The 21,161-nt window shown below is 31.6% G+C and overlaps 1 protein-coding gene across 4 annotated transcripts in view; it reads left to right on the forward strand.

Moving 5' to 3' along the window:
- The window catches only part of LOC149777687 (ubiquitin carboxyl-terminal hydrolase 20-like), a 119,249-nt gene that overhangs the window by 91,328 nt on the left and 6,760 nt on the right, over positions 1-21,161 (forward strand). For all 4 annotated transcript variants that reach the window (XM_089938734.1, XM_089938738.1, XM_089938737.1 and 1 more), the window contains 3 exons: positions 1,933-2,014; positions 5,519-5,627; positions 16,975-17,077. In XM_089938734.1, the coding sequence (XP_089794860.1) occupies positions 1,933-2,014; positions 5,519-5,627; positions 16,975-17,077 (294 nt within the window). The remainder of the gene's footprint in view (positions 1-1,932; positions 2,015-5,518; positions 5,628-16,974; positions 17,078-21,161) is intronic.

The raw sequence follows: 21,161 nt of genomic DNA on the forward strand, positions 1-21,161 counted from the left end.
AGTCATTTCATACATGCAGAATTTGGCATTTCGGTTGCATTCATAGTTGCTTATTGAGTTAATGACTGCCATTAAGTTTAAAACAATGTGATACAATACAGAACAGTGTGATCCAATACGGAACAATGTGTTACAATACTGAACAATGTGGTACAATACAGAACAATGTGATACAGTGTGATACAACACTAAACAACATGATACAATACTTAATGTGATATAATACCGAACAATGTGATACAATATTGAACAATGTGATACAATATTGACCAATGTGATACAATACGGAACTGAGGAGTATTTAGCTTTTTATTTGAACTCAGTTTAAGAAACTTAATGATTTTCCAACTTTATGATTTTCCATGGGAGAAACTCTTGGGACTTTTTCAGAGAATCCATTTTATATAAAAAATTTGACCCAGTATTTTAAAGTTTCATTTATTTTGTGTCCTGATTTTTTTGGTTATGTACCTTTTTCAGAATTTAATTTTTTTTTACATTTTATCTTGTAGTGCTTTATGTGATTGTTTATTTGGAAGGATTTATTCTCCTAATCGTTTTCCATTTTTTTATTTGCATTTTCATAATGTATCTTGTTTTTATTGGCACCATATAGCCAGTATTGAACCGACATGCCATTAAACATATACACAATGCCATTAAACATACACACAATACCATTAAACATATACACAATGCCATTAAACATATACACAATGCCATCAAACATATACACAATGCCAGTAAACATACACACAATGCCATTAAACATATACACAATGCCATTAAACATGAAAATGGTGCTGTTCTAACATCCAATCTGGCCAACAGTAGCCATCTTGAAATCTTCTTACTGCTGCTCCACCTCAATCAATGGTCATATTAACATGCGGGTTTTCATTAAAAGACATCTTTTGCTCCCAAGTTGATCCTAAATAAAACGGTGCCAATCTGATGTCAAACATGGCCAACATGGCAGTCATCTTGAAAATCTTGTTATCGCTACTTCTTCTAATTGAAAGTCTTCTTATAAACTCTACTAGGGCCTAAAACAAAATGGTGTTGGTCTGATGTCTAGTTACCAATATGGCCAACACAGTGTCCTTCTTGAAAATACTGTTATCACTACTCCTCCCAGACGGATGCTAATATCAGGATGGGATCCTAACCAAAACGACTGTGATACCTAATAGGACCCAAATGAATGAGGTGCCAACCTGACATCCAATATGGTGACCATAGCTGCTATCTTAGAAATCTTGACACTGCTACTCCTCAACACGGGGTTTTCACCTGAATGTGGTTGGTTCTAAATTAAAATGGTCTGACCTTGACCTTGACCACCAATATATCCAACATTGTGACCATCTGAAAATTGTTGTTGCTACTCCTCCTAATTAGATCGATGGTTGCATGATGTTTTCATAAGATGTCTAGCCGACATGCCATTAAACATATACACAATGCCATTAAACATACACACAATACCATTAAACATATACACAATGCCATTAAACAAACACACAGTGCCATTAAACATATACACAATGCCATCAAACATACACAATGCCATTAAACATACACACAATGCCATTAAACATACACACAATGCCATTAAACATATACACAATGCCATTAAACATACACACAATGCCATTAAATATACACACAATGCCATCAAACATACACACAATGCCATTAAACAGACACACAGTGCTGAACAGCATTCCACTTTGCAGTCCTTGACCTTACTGGAACAAATACAGTAATATCCCACAGTATGCAAATGTCATTTGATGTTCAATGATATTAGTATTCAGGTTTTACAATAAATGGTCAGAAAAAGATGTGCATGAATTCAGGTGTACTACTTGCAGGTGTCCCCCTTGCAAAAATAGATGTGCATGTAATCAAATCTTGTGTTCCTTGCAGGTGTTCCCCCACAGAAAGTGAACTTTATATATGAACTGGTGGAATCTTTCTCCCAGCCTCTTTGGGAGTTCCTACATGGAGAGTAAGTCTTAATCCTTATTTTCTAATTCTAGAACTTGTGTAAATTGATAGCAATTTAATGTAGCAATTTTTTTCATTCTGCACAGCAACACAAATGATACCTGCCACTATAGTTCAGTGAATTTTCAGGTCAGCATTATTAAATGTTGCTAAAAGTACTTCATTCATTTTGCGCACAAACTATTTCAACATCATTCAATTCTGTATACAGTGCAGCACATCTCATTAAATAAGTGCTAAAATAGGTGGTCTGTTTGCATCAAATTCTTCAATGCCATCATAGACCCGTGGAAGAGTTGATTTGTTTATTAGACCGCTCTGGTGGCCTAGTGGTTAGAAAATTCACCTCGGAAGCAGGAGGTCATGGGTTTAAACCCCGGCCAAGTCATACCAAAGACTTACAAAAATGGTGCTAACAGCTGCCTTGCTAGGCATTCAGTATTAAGAGGTTAGTGTTAGGACTGGTCAGCCTGGTGTCAGGATAATGTGACTGGGTGAGACATCATGCTACATGTCTGTGGCATGATGCCCCAGTGCTAGACATCACTATAAACTGCCACACTGCGGACATCATCACTATATGACTGAAAAATTGTTAAAGCTACATGAAAAATCCTAATCACACACACACATTTGTTTATTAAGGAGTAATCAGGTTTCAATTTGGCTATCTTTAATCATAAAATGCAGTTGCCTCCCTTGTGATTTCTTTGCATATGCATCCCAGTGCATGTATATGTGTGTAAATTATGTCAAACAACATGCTTCCAGCAGAAAGTCTTTTTATTCTTATAGAAATTAAGATTTTATTGTTCATAAGCCAAATCACAGTATACACAGACATTATATACAAATTTTAAAATGTTTATTCTTTTAAGGAAATACTTCATTTCAAATCAACATTCACAAGCAGTTACCTGTTTTCGAGGAAATGCATTACTATGGCATCCTTTATAGAAGTATTTAGATAGTACAGTAATTTAGCATTAAGACAACTTATTACAGAATTGCTAATTCATAGCATCATAATGAAAAATTTGTTTTAAAACAAATCATTATAACTGATATCAGCTTTAATGTATATTATTTTCCTTCTGAAGTTTTTTGGCAGAGACTATAATGTAAACAAATACAGCTGAAAAATCAATCAGAACTGGGACAGAGACCATGCAGATTCATTATATATATATATATATATATATATATATATATATATATATATATATATATATATATATATATATATATAGACATGCAAACACACATAAACCTGTCTACATCAGCAACCCATGGAAAAAACAAACTTGGCCTTCATAGACAGGTGACCTCTGAAGGCAGGTATAGCTTTCAATATGAACCGATTGGCATTATTATTAGTTGCATTATCCATAGCAGTTGATACATGTATTTATTTTAGCTTTTAGCAAAAAGAAAAATAACAAAAATGTAATAAAATTAGTCCCAGACAAGGATGCTTTATCCTCCATTTTCTTTTACCAGCCAATGACAATTGTGTTTAAGGGGCCCCCAATTAGCCGAATGGTCTAAAGTGCTCTCCGTTATGGATCACTGCCGTCTCATCTCTGTCTGCGTGGGTTCAAGTCTCGGATTCAGCCAATGTGGGTATGCGAGAAAGCTTACCAGTAGCTTCTCGTGGGTCGGTGGTTCTTTCTGGGCTTTTCCCAGGTTCTTCCTCCGCCATTAATACTGGCCACCATTTATAGCCTATCGTGTGCTGAAAAATGGCGTTAAACCCTACAACAACAACAACAGCTACAGCGACATTTGTGTTATCTTCACTATGAAGCTACTTTCCTTCTTGAGAAGTTGTGGCCTTATAAGTGGTTATGGCCTTATAAGAGCTTGTGGCCTTATAAGAGCTTGTGGCCTTATAAGAGCTTGTGGCCTTATAAGAGCTTGTGGCCTTATAAGAGCTTGTGGCCTTGTAAGAGAAGAGGTTATGGCCTTACAAGAGCTTGTGGCCTTATAAGAGAAGAGGTTATGGCCTTATAAGTGGTTATGGCCTTATAAGAGCTTGTAGCCTTATAAGAGCTTGTGGCCTTGTAAGAGAAGAGGTTATGGCCTTACAAGAGCTTGTGGCCTTATAAGAGAAGAGGTTGTGGCCTTATAAGAGGTTGATACTGCAAATAAATAAAAGTCTAAAGTCTGCAAACATAATTGTACACATAATCAATACACTAGGACTTGTACACAAGACTTATTGACTTGTCAGTGTAAGCAAATGCCACTTGTTTGATGGTGGTAGTCATTTTCAAGACTGTTCATATTTTTTCATTTAAGATTCTAACAGCCTTGTGACATGTACATTGCTTGCTGTAAAATCCTTATTGTAATATTACATTTAGATTAGTGTCGTTAGTGTGTTATTACTACATTAGTAAGGTCCTTAGTGTAATATTACCACATGATTAAGGTCCTTAGTGTAATATTACCACATTATTAAGGTCGTTAGTGTAATATTACCACATGATTAAGGTCCTTAGTGTAATATTACCACATTATTAAGGTCTTTAATGTAATATTACCACATGATTAAGGTCGTTAGTGTAATATTACCACATGATTAAGGTCCTTAGTGTAATATTACCACATGATTAAGGTCCTTAGTGTAATATTACCACATTATTAAGGTCGTTAGTGTAATATTACCACATGAGTAAGGTCCTTAGTGTAATATTACCACATGAGTAAGGTCCTTAGTGTAATATTACCACATGATTAAGGTCGTTATTATTATACTACCAAAATGATTAAGGTCCTTAGTGTAATATTAAAATATTAAGGTCCTTAGTGTATAGTATTACCACATGATTAAGGTCCTTAGTGTAATATTAGCATATAATAAAGGTCCTTAGTGTAATGTTACCATATGATTAAGGTCCTTAATGTAATATTACCATATGATTAAAGTTCTTAGTGTTATATTACCTGTATGATTAAAGTCCTTTGTTTAATATTACCATGTGATTTAGTTCCTTAGTATAATATTAAAGTATGATTAAGTTTAACACCCTGATTAATTGGACTTCAGTCTTAACACATTGATTTATTGGACTAAAGTCTTAACACCCTGATTTATTGGACTTCAGTCTTAACACACTGATTTATTGGACTTCAGTCTAAGGCAAGATGAATCTGACTTGAGCTCAAGGTTAACATTAATTTAAACCATGATAGCTAACAAATTTCTCCACAGTTATTGAAGTTCATGAAACTATACATGCTCCATGAGTAGTGCAATACATTCCTGGTAAAAGTAGGTCACCGTGTCCTTCCTTTTACAAAAGACTATGCTAAGCATTTACGTTTATCTTATTTATCTGTTTTATTTCTCTTGTGGAAGATAGAGTTGGAGTGACAAGATGGGTATTCATCTTATGAAATACAATCATTACTGGATAATGAAGTTAACAGTAGCCTGTGTTTTGCCTTCCACTAATAGCATTTCTCTCATGTCTGTATTTTTATATTGTTATTTTGCTAGGTTTGAAGGAGGTCCAACCTGTAACCACCTTTTCTCCTGTCCCACATGCTCATTAGAGTTAGAACAGCTGAGAAAACGACAAAAGGAGGAGATGGAAACCTTTGTACAGGTAACAAGCCTGGGGGGAGATGGGTTTAAAGATAGACTCACTCAGAAATGAGTTCTGTGAAGGGACTGATGTTCTACTGGCCAAAAGGAATTTCCAGATGTTCTGGATAAGACCATTTCTTCTTTTAAACTGCCGAGTGTTGAAACCATAGCCAATGTTTTTGACCAGTAATAGTGTGTTTTTAATTTAGCTACTATGGCAGTCATGTTGGATACAAGGTTGATGCTATTTTCATTTAGGACTATGAAGTCTTTGTTGAAGTCTTTTGGAGCAAAAACCATGTGAATATGGTCATCCGTTCAGGAGGAGTAGCGATTACAAGAATTTCAAAATGGCTGCCATGGTGGCTGTCTTGGGTGTTAGATCACTTTTATTTAGGACTCAGCTAGACATCTTATGAAAACATCATGCGACCATCGATCTAATTAGGAGGAGTAGCAACAACAATTTTCAGATGGTCACAATGTTGGATATATTGGTGGTCAAGGTCAAGGTCAGACCATTTTAATTTAGAACCAACCACATTCAGGTGAAAACCCCATGTTGAGGAGTAGCAGTGTCAAGATTTCTAAGATAGCTATGGTCACCATATTGGATGTCAGGTTGGTACCTCATTCATTTGGGTCCTATTAGGTATCACAGTCTTTTTGGTTAAGACCCCATCTTGATATTAGCAGCCATCTGGAAGGAGTAGTGATAATATTATTTTCAAGAAGGACACTGTGTTGGCCATATTGGTAACTAGACATCAGACCATCACCATTTTGTTTTAGGCCCTAGTAGAGTTTATAAGAAGACTTTCGATTAAGAAGAAGTAGCGATAACAAGATTTTCAAGATGACTGCCATGTTGGCCATGTTTGACATCAGATTGGCACCGTTTTATTTAGGATCAACTTGGGAGCAAAAGATGTCTTTTAATGAAAACCCGCATGTTAATATGACCATTGATTGAGGTGGAGCAGCAGTAAGAAGATTTCAAGATGGCCACTGTTGGCCAGATTGGATGTTAGAACAGCACCATTTTCATTGCAGACCAACTAGATCATGGGATGAATATATATATATATATATATATCAAGTTTCATGGCAATCCTCCAAGTAGTTTAGGATGAGTAGTAACAACAAAAATAAACTGGATGATGAATGGACAACTGACAATGGGTCATCCCATAAGCTCTTGTGGTCTGTGACCAGTAACGTTTATAAAAAAAATTGAGATACTTCCATGATATGATTTTGTGCCTTTCCCAGTGAATAATGTTGAAATTATTTTGATTAAAGGAAAAATGGGAGAATCCAAGCTGGCACCTAAAATATTGAGCAGACAATTGAACATTTAAATAAGGTGGGACGCTTCCCAGTAAATTGTCACTCACTTGTATCCCAGTATAACAAATTAGGTAACAAAATCATCTCTACACATGATGTCTCTCTGGCATATTCATCTGTACACAGTTGTCTCTGTGGCATATTCATCTCTATACAATCACTGTCTCTGAGACATATTTATCTGTATACAATCACTGTCTCTGTGGCATATTCTTCTGTATACATTCACTATCTCTGTGGCATATTCTTCTGTATACAATCACTATCTCTGTGGCATATTCATATGTATACAATCATTATCTCTGAGACATATTCATCTGTATACAATCACTATCTCTGAGATATATTCATCTGTATACAGTCACTGTCTCTGTGGCATATTCTTCTATATACAATCACTATCTCTGTGGCATATTCATATGTATACAATCACTATCTCTGAGACATATTCATCTGTATACAATCACTATCTCTGAGACATATTCATCTGTATACAATCACTGTCTCTGTGGCATATTCTTCTGTATACAATCACTATCTCTGTGGCATATTCATATGTATACAATCACTATCTCTGAGACACATTCATCTGTATACAATCATAGTCTCTATGGAATATTCATCTATATACAATCACAGTCTCTGTGGCATATTCATCTCTATACAATCACTGTCTCTGTGGCATATTCATCTGTATACAATCACTGTCTCTGAGGCATATTCATCTGTATACAATCACAGTCTCTGAGGCATATTCATCTGTATACAATCACAGTCTCTGTGGCAAATTTATCTGCATACAATCACTGTCTCTGAGGCATATTCATCTGTATACAGTCACTATCTCTGAGGCATATTCATCTGTATCCAGCCAACCTATAATTATCTTGAAGCCATGGCAAAGCAAAAGATACAGAGCATGTGCTGTTACTGTCCATGTGTGCCCAGATTGAAAAACCTGATCTGCATACACAGCCAACATCTCTGTGGCATATTCATCTGTACATAGTTGTCTCTGTGGTATATTCATCTGTACACAATCATTGTCTATGTGGCATATTCATCAATACACAGTTGTCTCTGTGGCATATTCATCTGTACACAATCATTGTCTCTGTGGCATATTCATCTTTACACAGTTGTCTCTGTGGCATATTCATCAGTACAAAGCCAAGGTAGCAAATTAAAGTGCAAACAGCATGTGCTCTTACTACCCAAGGATTACTACGAGAAGACAGTGGGTGCCAATCTAAAAAACCAGACCTGACTTCAAAAATGCAGTTGACCCTGTCCGAAATCAAGACAATAATTTGAACCCACTACATGTTTACAGTGTGGGACCAATATTTTTGTTACCAAAATCAACATGTAACCGAACTGGACAATAAAGGCAGATTTTGGTTGTAAGACTTATTAAACACCCTTATATGACGAACACAGTTTAATACTTAGTTCAGAATTTATTTTCTGAAGGAATGCATCTTTAATACCAGTCGGTGTGACTGCCATTAGAGAGGCAGGTTCATACCAGGCATAGCAGATTTATAACTTGTCCTTTGCTCATGGCAAGGCCATCATTATCATCATCAGAGAGATACTTCAATATGTACAAAAAGTATGATCAAAATTTGATATAATATTTAAATAAACCCCATTGTGTAGATTTTCTTCAGTTAATATGCTTTTATTAGCAGATATCACATACAGAAGCGATTGTTAATTAATTTTAATGAATGTCAAGTTGTATTTATATACTATAATGAAACTTGATGGGTACAATCATCCATGACGGTACTACTTATCACAGATAACAGTGACCTACTTTTCATGTTCCATTGACTTTTGCTGGGTATTTGGAATATAATGTAATGAAACTTGATGGGTACAGTCATACCTACTTTTCATGCTCAGTTGACTTTTGCTGGATATCTGAAATATAACTCTTTGTTTCAGGGCAAGACATAGCATTCTCTGAAATTCTTGTTAGAAGCATGAATTTCCCTACCACCACTTAGATCCAATTTATGACCAGTCTATCATGCTCATTTTTGTGGCTTATAGAAAGTGTCATATATAATGAATTAATCATATTGGTTTGGAGAATAAAAACAACCCAAAAGTTTCTTTTCATATTATATAATCATACAAAATAAAAAATATATATGTATTATATTTAATTGACAGGAGGCAAATCCATCAGTACCAGACTATCTTCTATTGAGACATTAATATACAATATTAATCTACACATATATACATTCAGTATTAATGTTCACATATATACATTCAGTATTAATGTTCACATATATACATTCAGTATTAATGTTCACATATATACATTCAGTATTAATGTTCACATATATACATTCAGTATTAATCTACACATATATACATTCGATATTAACCTACACATATATACATTCAGTATTAACCTACACATATATACATTCAGTATTAACCTACACATATATACATTCAGTATTAACCTACACATATATACATTCAGTATTAATGTTCACATATATACATTCAGTATTAATGTTCACATATATACATTCAGTATTAATCTACACATATATACATTCGATATTAATCTACACATATATACATTCGATATTAACCTACACATATATACATTCAGTATTAACCTACACATATATACATTCAGTATTAACCTACACATATATACATTCAGTATTAACCTACACTTATATACATTCAATATTAACCTACACATATATACATTCAGTATTAATCTACACATATATACATTCAGTATTAATGTTCACATATATACATTCAATATTAACCTACACATATATACATTCGATATTAACCTACACATATATACATTCAGTATTAACCTACACATATATACATTCAGTATTAATCTACACATATGTACATTCAGTATTAACCTACACTTATATACATTCAGTATTAATCTACACATATATACATTCAGTATTAATCTACACATATATACATTCAGTATTAATCTACACATATATACATTCAATATTAACCTACACATATATACATTCAGTATTAATCTACACATATATACATTCAATATTAACCTACACATATATACATTCAGTATTAATCTACACATATATACATTCAGTATTAATGTTCACATATATACATTCAGTATTAATGTTCACATATATACATTCAGTATTGATCTACACATATATACATTCAATATTAATCTACACATATATACATTCAATATTAACCTACACATATATACATTCAGTATTAACCTACACATATATACATTCAGTATTAATCTACACATATGTACATTCAGTATTAACCTACACTTATATACATTCAGTATTAATCTACACATATATACATTCAGTATTAATCTACACATATATACATTCAGTATTAATCTACACATATATACATTCAATATTAACCTACACATATATACATTCAGTATTAATCTACACATATATACATTCAATATTAACCTACACATATATACATTCAGTATTAATCTACACATATATACATTCAGTATTAATCTACACATATATACATTCAGTATTAACCTACACATATATACATTCAGTATTAATCTACACATATGTACATTCAGTATTAACCTACACTTATATACATTCAATATTAACCTACACATATATACATTCAGTATTAACCTACACATATATACATTCAGTGTTAACCTACACATATATACATTCAGTATTCATCTACACATATGTACATTCAGTATTAATCTACACTTATATACATTCAGTATTAATCTACACATATATACATTCAGTATTAATGTTCACATATATACATTCAGTATTAATGTTCACATATATACATTCAGTATTAATGTTCACATATATACATTCAATATTAACCTACACATATATACATTCAGTATTAATCTACACATATATACATTCAGTATTAATGTTCACATATATACATTCAATATTAACCTACACATATATACATTCAGTATTAATCTACACTTATATACATTCAGTATTAATCTACACTTATATACATTCAGTATTAATCTACACATATGTACATTCAGTATTAACCTACACTTATATACATTCAGTATTAATCTACACATATATACATTCAGTATTAATCTACACATATATACATTCAGTATTAATCTACACATATATACATTCAGTATTAATCTACACATATATACATTCAGTATTAACCTACACATATATACATTCAGTATTAACCTACACATATATACATTCAGTATTAACCTACACTTATATACATTCAGTATTAATCTACACATATATACATTCAGTATTAATCTACACATATATACATTCAGTATTAATGTTCACATATATACATTCAGTATTAATCTACACATATATACATTCAGTATTAATGTTCACATATATACATTCAGTATTAATCTACACATATATACATTCAGTATTAACCTACACTTATATACATTCAGTGTTAATCTACACATATATACATTCAGTGTTAATCTACACATATATACATTCAGTATTAATGTTCACATATATACATTCAGTATTAATCTACACATATATACATTCAGTATTAATGTTCACATATATGCATTCAGTATTAATCTACACATATACGCATTCAGTATTAATCTACACATATATACATTCAGTATTAATCTACACATATATACATTCAGTATTAATCTACACATATATACATTCAGTATTAATCTACACTTATATACATTCAATATTAACCTACACATATGTACATTCAATATTAACCTACACATATATACATTCAGTATTAACCTACACATATGTACATTCAATATTAACCTACACATATATACATTCAGTATTAACCTACACATATGTGCATTCAGTATTAACCTACACATATATGCATTCAGTATTAATCTACACATATATGCATTCAGTATTAACCTACACATATATGCATTCAGTATTAATCTACACATATATGCATTCAGTATTAACCTACACATATATGCATTCAGTATTAATCTACACATATACGCATTCAGTATTAACCTACACATATATACATTCAGTATTAATCTACACATATACACATTCAGTATTGATCTACACATATATACATTCAGTATTAATCTACACATATATACATTCAGTATTAATCTACACATATATACATTCAGTATTGATCTACACATATATACATTCAGTATTGATCTACACATATATACATTCAATATTAATCTACACATATATACATTCAGTATTGACCTACACATATATACATTCAGTATTGATCTACACATATATACATTCAGTATTAATCTACACATATATACATTCAGTATTGATCTACACATATATACATTCAGTATTAACCTACACATATATACATTCAGTATTAACCTACACTTATATACATTCAGTATTAATCTACACATATATACATTCAGTATTGATCTACACATATATACATTCAGTATTGATCTACACATATATACATTCAATATTAATCTACACATATATACATTCAGTATTGACCTACACATATATACATTCAGTATTGATCTACACATATATACATTCAGTATTAATCTACACATATACATTCAGTATTGATCTACACATATATACATTCAGTATTAATCTACACATATATACATTCAGTATTGATCTACACATATATACATTCAGTATTAATCTACACATATATACATTCAGTATTCATCTACACATATATACATTCAGTATTGATCTACACATATATACATTCAGTATTGATCTACACATATATACATTCAGTATTGATCTACACATATATACATTCAGTATTAACCTACACATATATACATTCAGTATTAACCTACACATATATACATTCAGTATTAACCTACACATATATACATTCAGTATTAACCTACACTTATCTACATTCAATATTAATCTACACATATATACATTCAGTATTGATCTACACATATATACATTCAGTATTAATCTACACATATATACATTCAGTTTTAATCTACACATATATACATTCAGTATTAATCTACACTTATATACATTCAGTATTAATCTACACATATATACATTCAGTATTAACGTTCACATATATACATTCAGTATTAACCTACACATATATACATTCAGTATTAACCTACACATATATTCATTCAGTATTAACCTACACATATATACATTCAGTATTAACCTACACATATATACATTCAATATTAATCTACACATATACATTCAGTATTGATCTACACATATATACATTCAGTATTAATCTACACATATATACATTCAGTATTGATCTACACATATAGACATTCAGTATTAACCTACACATATATACATTCAATATTAATCTACACATATATACATTCAATATTAATCTACACATATATACATTCAGTATTGATCTACACATATATACATTCAGTATTGATCTACACATATATACATTCAATATTAATCTACACATATATACATTCAGTATTGACCTACACATATATACATTCAGTATTGATCTACACATATATACATTCAGTATTAATCTACACATATATACATTCAGTATTGATCTACACATATATACATTCAGTATTAACCTACACATATATACATTCAGTATTAACCTACACTTATATACATTCAGTATTAATCTACACATATATACATTCAGTATTGATCTACACATATATACATTCAGTATTGATCTACACATATATACATTCAATATTAATCTACACATATATACATTCAGTATTGACCTACACATATATACATTCAGTATTGATCTACACATATATACATTCAGTATTAATCTACACATATACATTCAGTATTGATCTACACATATATACATTCAGTATTAATCTACACATATATACATTCAGTATTGATCTACACATATATACATTCAGTATTAATCTACACATATATACATTCAGTATTGATCTACACATATATACATTCAGTATTAACCTACACATATATACATTCAGTATTAACCTACACTTATATACATTCAGTATTAATCTACACATATAGACATTCAGTATTGATCTACACATATATACATTCAGTATTGATCTACACATATATACATTCAATATTAATCTACACATATATACATTCAGTATTGACCTACACATATATACATTCAGTATTGATCTACACATATATACATTCAGTATTAATCTACACATATATACATTCAGTATTGATCTACACATATATACATTCAGTATTAATCTACACATATATACATTCAGTATTGATCTACACATATATACATTCAGTATTAACCTACACATATATACATTCAGTATTAACCTACACATATATACATTCAGTATTAACCTACACATATATACATTCAGTATTAACCTACACTTATCTACATTCAATATTAATCTACACATATATACATTCAGTATTGATCTACACATATATACATTCAGTATTAATCTACACATATATACATTCAGTTTTAATCTACACATATATACATTCAGTATTAATCTACACTTATATACATTCAGTATTAATCTACACATATATACATTCAGTATTAATGTTCACATATATACATTCAGTATTAATGTTCACATATATACATTCAGTATTGATCTACACATATATACATTCAGTATTAATCTACACATATATACATTCAGTATTGATCTACACATATATACATTCAGTATTAACCTACACATATATACATTCAGTATTAACCTACACATATATACATTCAGTATTAACCTACACATATATACATTCAGTATTAACCTACACTTATCTACATTCAGTATTAACCTACACATATATACATTCAGTATTAACCTACACATATATACATTCAGTATTAACCTACACATATATACATTCAGTATTAACCTACACATATATACATTCAGTATTAACCTACACATATATACATTCAGTATTAACCTACACATATATACATTCAGTATTAACCTACACTTATCTACATTCAATATTAATCTACACATATATACATTCAGTATTAATCTACACATATGTACATTCAGTATTAATCTACACTTATATACATTCAGTATTAATCTACACATATGTACATTCAGTATTAATCTACACTTATATACATTCAGTATTAATCTACACATATGTACATTCAGTATTAATCTACACTTATATACATTCAGTATTAATCTACACATATGTACATTCAGTATTAATCTACACTTATATACATTCAGTATTAATCTACACATATGTACATTCAGTGTTAATCTACACATATATACATTCAGTATTAATCTACACATATATACATTCAATATTAACCTACACATATGTACATTCAGTATTAATGTTCACATATATACATTCAGTATTAATCTACACATATATACATTCAGTATTAATCTACACATATATACATTCAGTATTAACCTACACTTATATACATTCAATATTAACCTACACATATATACATTCAGTATTAACCTACACATATATACATTCAATATTAACCTACACATATATACATTCAGTATTAACCTACATTTATATACATTCAATATTAACCTACACATATATACATTCAGTATTAATCTACAGATATGTACATTCAGTATTAACCTACACATATATACATTCAGTATTAACCTACACTTATATACATATACATTCAGTATTAATCTACACTTATGTACATTCAGTATTAACCTACACATATATACATTCAGTATTAATCTACACTTATATACATTCAATATTAATCTACACATATATACATTCAGTATTAATCTACACTTATATACATTCAATATTAATCTACACATATATACATTCAGTATTAACCTACACATATGTACATTCAGTATTAATCTACACATATATACATTCAGTATTAATCTACACATATATACATTCAGTATTAACCTACACATATATACATTCAGTATTAATCTACACATATATACATTCAGTATTAATCTACACATATATACATTCAGTATTAACCTACACTTATATACATTCAGTATTAATCTACACATATATACATTCAGTATTAATCTACACATATGTACATTCAGTATTAACCTACACTTATGTACATTCAGTATTAACCTACACATATGTACATTCAGTATTAATCTACACATATATACATTCAGTATTAACCTACACATATGTACATTCAGTATTAATCTACACATATATACATACAGTATCAATCTACACATATATACATTCAGTATTAATCTACACTTATATACATTCAATATTAATCTACACATATATACATTCAGTATTAATCTACACATATATACATTCAGTATTAACCTACACATATGTACATTCAGTGTTAATCTACACATATATACATTCAGTATTAATCTACACATATATTCATTCAGTATTAATCTACACATATATACATTCAGTGTTAATCTACACATATATACATTCAGTATTAATCTACACATATATACATTCAATGTTAATCTACACATATATACATTCAGTATTAACTACACATATATACATTCAGTATTAACTACACATATACATTCAATGTTAATCTACACATATATACGTTCAGTATTAATCTACACATATATACATTCAATGTTAATCTACACATATATCCATTCAGTATTAATCTACACATATATACATTCAATGTTAATCTACACATATATACATTCAGTATTAACCTACACATATACATTCAGTGTTAATCTACACATATATACATTAAATATACAACTCTTAAACCCTTACTAAGGAAATAAATTGATGCATTCACTTCAGTTCTCAGATGCCTGACTCAGTCGTCATATGGTACTATGCTTCGAGTAAACATGATGCAGTGGATATGGCATTATTTCACTCTCTCTCTCTCTCTCTCTCTCTCTCTCTCTATATATATATATATATATATATATACACACACATTTCATGCTAGGCAGCAAAATACCCAATTTTATTGCATGTACTTTGTACTTGTTGCAGTTGAATGAGAAGTTCCGTGAAGAAGATAACCCCAGCAAAATCTATGCCATCAGCATGTCATGGTTCAGTGAGTGGGAAAACTTCGTCAGGATCAAAACAGACAGTAAGTAGTATGTCAGGTTTCAAGGAGTGGGGGAATTGGGCCAAAATCAGAACAGCCACAGAGTTGTATGTCATGTTTCAAGGAAGGGGAATTTGGTCAAATTCAGAACTGACACAAGGTTGTATGTCATGTTTCAAGGAGTGGGGGAAATTGGTCTAAATCAGAACAGACACAATCATGTATATCATGTTTTGAGGAGTGGGGGAATTTGGTTAAAATTAGAACAGGCACAAGGTTGTATGTCCTGTTTCAAGGAGTGGAGAATTTGGTTAAAATTAGAACAGGCCAATGTTGTATGTCATGTTTCAAGGAGTGGAGGAATTTGGTTAAAATTAGAACAGGCACAAGGTTGTATGTCATGTTTCAAGGAGTGGGGGAATTTGGTTAAAATTAGAACAGGCCAATGTTGTATGTCATGTTTCAAGGAGTGGGGGAATTTGGTTAAAGTTAGAACAGGCACAAGGTTGTATGTCATATTTCAAGTAGTGGTGGAATTGGGTCAAGATCTTGCATTTTTAAAAGACTGGGAGAGCATTGTCAGGATCAGAACACAATAACTAGTGTGGCATTGTTCATTGGAGAACATTGTCAGGATCAAAACACAATAAGTAGTGTGGCATTGTTCATTGGAGAACATTGTCAGGATCAAAACACAATAAGTAGTGTGGCATTGTTCATTGGAGAACATTGTCAGGATCAAAACACAATAAGTAGTGTGGCATTGTTCATTGGAGAACATTGTCAGGATCAAAACACAATAAGTAGTGTGGCATTGTTCATTGGAGAACATTGTCAGGATCAAAACAATAAGTAGTGTGGCATTGTTCATTGGAGAACATTGTCAAGATTTATACACGGTGGCATAGTTCATTGGAGAACATTGTCAAGATTTATACACAGTGGCATAGTTCATTCAGTTGGAGACCATAGTCAGGGGGGCCCAGAGGGGCAGAGTGGTCTAAAGCACTTTCTGTTACGGTTCACTGCCATCTCACCTCTGTCTACATGGGTTTGAGTCTCGGATTTGGCCAATGTGGGTATGTGAGAAAGCTTGCCAGTAGCATCTCGTGGTTCAGTGGTTCTTTCTGGGATTTTCCTGGGTTCTTCCTCCACCATTAATAATGGCCGCCATATATAAGTCTATCGTGTGCTGAAAAATGCCGTTAAATCCTACAACAACAACCATTGTCAGGATCAAAGCAGACAGTAAGTAGTATGGCTTGCTTCAAGGAGTGGGAGACCATTGTCAAGATCAAAGCAGACAGCAAGTAGTATGGCTTGTTTAAGGAGGGGGAAAACGTCAGGATCAAAACACTTTAATATGGCATGGTTCAGGCAGTGGAAGAACATTATCACGATCAGTACAGACAGTAAGGCTAAAAAAATTTGTTCCTGGTCGGTCAACCACCCGTTTTTCATTGCCAACCCAAGCACTTTTTCCCACAATTCAAGGAGTGGGGGAATTTGGTCAAGATCAGAACTGACACAAGGTTTTATGTCATGTTTCAAAGAGTGGGAGAATTAGGTCAAGATCGGAACTGACACAAGGTTGTATGGCACAATTCAAGGAGTGGGGGAATTTGGTCAAGATCAGAACTGACAGAAGGTTGTATGTCCTATTTCAAAAAGTGGGAGAATTTTGACAAAAATTGTCAAAGTACATTAAGACTGAATTCGCCATTAAGCATTTTGACAGAAAGCCTGCCAGTAGCTTCTCATGGGTCGGTGGTTCTTCCCAGGGTTTTCCAGGGTTCTTCCTCCACCAATTATACTGGCCGCCATGTATAGCCTATCTTGAGCTGAAAAATGGCGTTAAACCCTACAACAACAACAACAGAATGGAGTAGGCAGAAGAGAGATGGGTATTTCAGTGTTACATAAATGTTGAACTTTGGCTGTTTCCTGCTCCCTCTCCTTTTTTCTTCTACAGTGTCCTTAATTTGGTGACATGGGGGAAGCACCGCCTCGTTGATAAAATCCTAGCATCATCTCAGCATTCTGATAGAATTATTTTTGTTGTTACCTATCCACATATTGCGAAAGACTAAAGTACAAGTCACACAGGTCATGTAAGCACATTTACTGATAGTTTAAAAAATAAATTTATTTTTAAAATTTAATCATAATATAGTTATAACAGAGTTTATTCAGTCGTGATGTTTGAGTGATCTACACATTAATTGTCATAACAAAAATTCCAGATGAAAATTATCGATTGCTATGGACATTTACAATGGCAGTTTGACATTACACTGGATTGAACTTTTACTAGTGCAGGGGGAATCAAGTATATGATCGTGTGAACAAGACTTTGCGTGCATCTTCACTCATCTCCTGTATGGATGATCAACTGTGATAGAGGAGTAAACATACAATATGTTTTATTCTTAGCATAACTAAAATAAATCGGAATTGACAGCCATCTTTCTAGCCTTTTACATGTATGAAAGCACATACTTACTTGCATGGGCAAAATAGGTATTATGTGCAAATTGAAATAAAAGATATGACAAACCATACAGTAGATATAAATGAATTTACATAATTGCCTCTAATTTATTGGACTTGCGTACCAATTTTTTCATGACGGTGTTTCTCCAGTCTATGTTTATAAATGAAAACATTGTCATGTCTCTGTTTATGTTTGTATTACAACATTTTCCCTATCGCAGGCATGTTCCCGCTTATGTCATAAAACCGGTTTCAACAAGATCACCCTGCTTGCTTGACTATGCCTAAAATTGTCAAAGTACATTATCACTGAATTCACCATTAAGCATTTTCAAGGAATTTATACAATAATCTAAAATGGAATTTGGATGGACAAGGCATGAAGTAAATGACATTTAAAGGTATGTGTAATCAAATTCTCCAGAATGACACCTGTAGCTGCAAAAAATGACTTAGACCGTGTATGTGACTTGGACTATAAATTATGCTCTTCCTAAAATCTTCATCAAACCCACTGTCTTTTGACAAACATTTTTGCAGGGGATATAGATGCTTCTGTTTTTTTGTTAACATAAAAACAGCTCCTGGTTAATGTTATCAAATGATTTAGACCATAAACATGCATAAATTATAGTTTCAGTTTATCTTGTGTACCAAACATATAATGCATGAGGTAAAACTAATTTTTACATTAGTACAAAAGTTGTCATTGGCAGACTGAGACACTTGCTAGGAAAACAGAAAGTTATACAGTTTTATTAAATTTTCATCGCCATTACATTATTCCACCTCTCAAGTACATGATAGAGTTGCCAAGATTTATTACTGTTGTACAGGTACTGTCAGTGTACTGTATGATACAAATAATATCAATGTACTATGATACAAATGATGTCAGTGTACTATATGATACAAATATTGTCAATGTACTATATGATACAAATATTGTCAACGTACTACATGATAAAAATACTGTCAATGTACTACATGATACATATACTGTCAATGTACTCATTAAATACAAATACTGTCAATGTACTACATGATACAAATACTGTCAATGTACTACATGATACAAATACTGTCAGTGTACTACATGATACAAATACTGTCAATGTACTATATGATACAAATATTGTCAGTGTACTACATGATACAAATGCTGTCAATGTACTACATGACACAAATACTGTCAAATTTACTATATGATACAAATGCTGTTGAAGTACTATATGATACAAATATTGTGAATGTACTATATGATACAAATATTGTCAATGTACTACATACTGTCAATGTACTACATGATACAAATACTGTCAATGTACTGATACAAATATTGTCAATGTACTATATGATACAAATATTGTCAATGTACTACATACTGTCAATGTACTATATGATACAAATACTGTCAGTGTACTATCTGATACAAATATTGTCAATGTACTATATATGATACAAATATTGTGAATGTACTACATGATACAAATGCTGTCAATGTACTACATGATACAAATACTGTCAGTGTACTACATGATACAAATACTGTCAGTGTACTATATGATACAAATATTGTCAATGTACTACATGATGCAAATGCTGTCAATGTACTACATGACACAAATACTGT

The sequence above is a fragment of the Sinohyriopsis cumingii genome, chromosome 17, assembly GCF_028554795.1.
Source record: "Sinohyriopsis cumingii isolate HCF-2022 chromosome 17, ASM2855479v2, whole genome shotgun sequence".
Lineage (NCBI taxonomy): Eukaryota > Metazoa > Mollusca > Bivalvia > Unionida > Unionidae > Sinohyriopsis > Sinohyriopsis cumingii.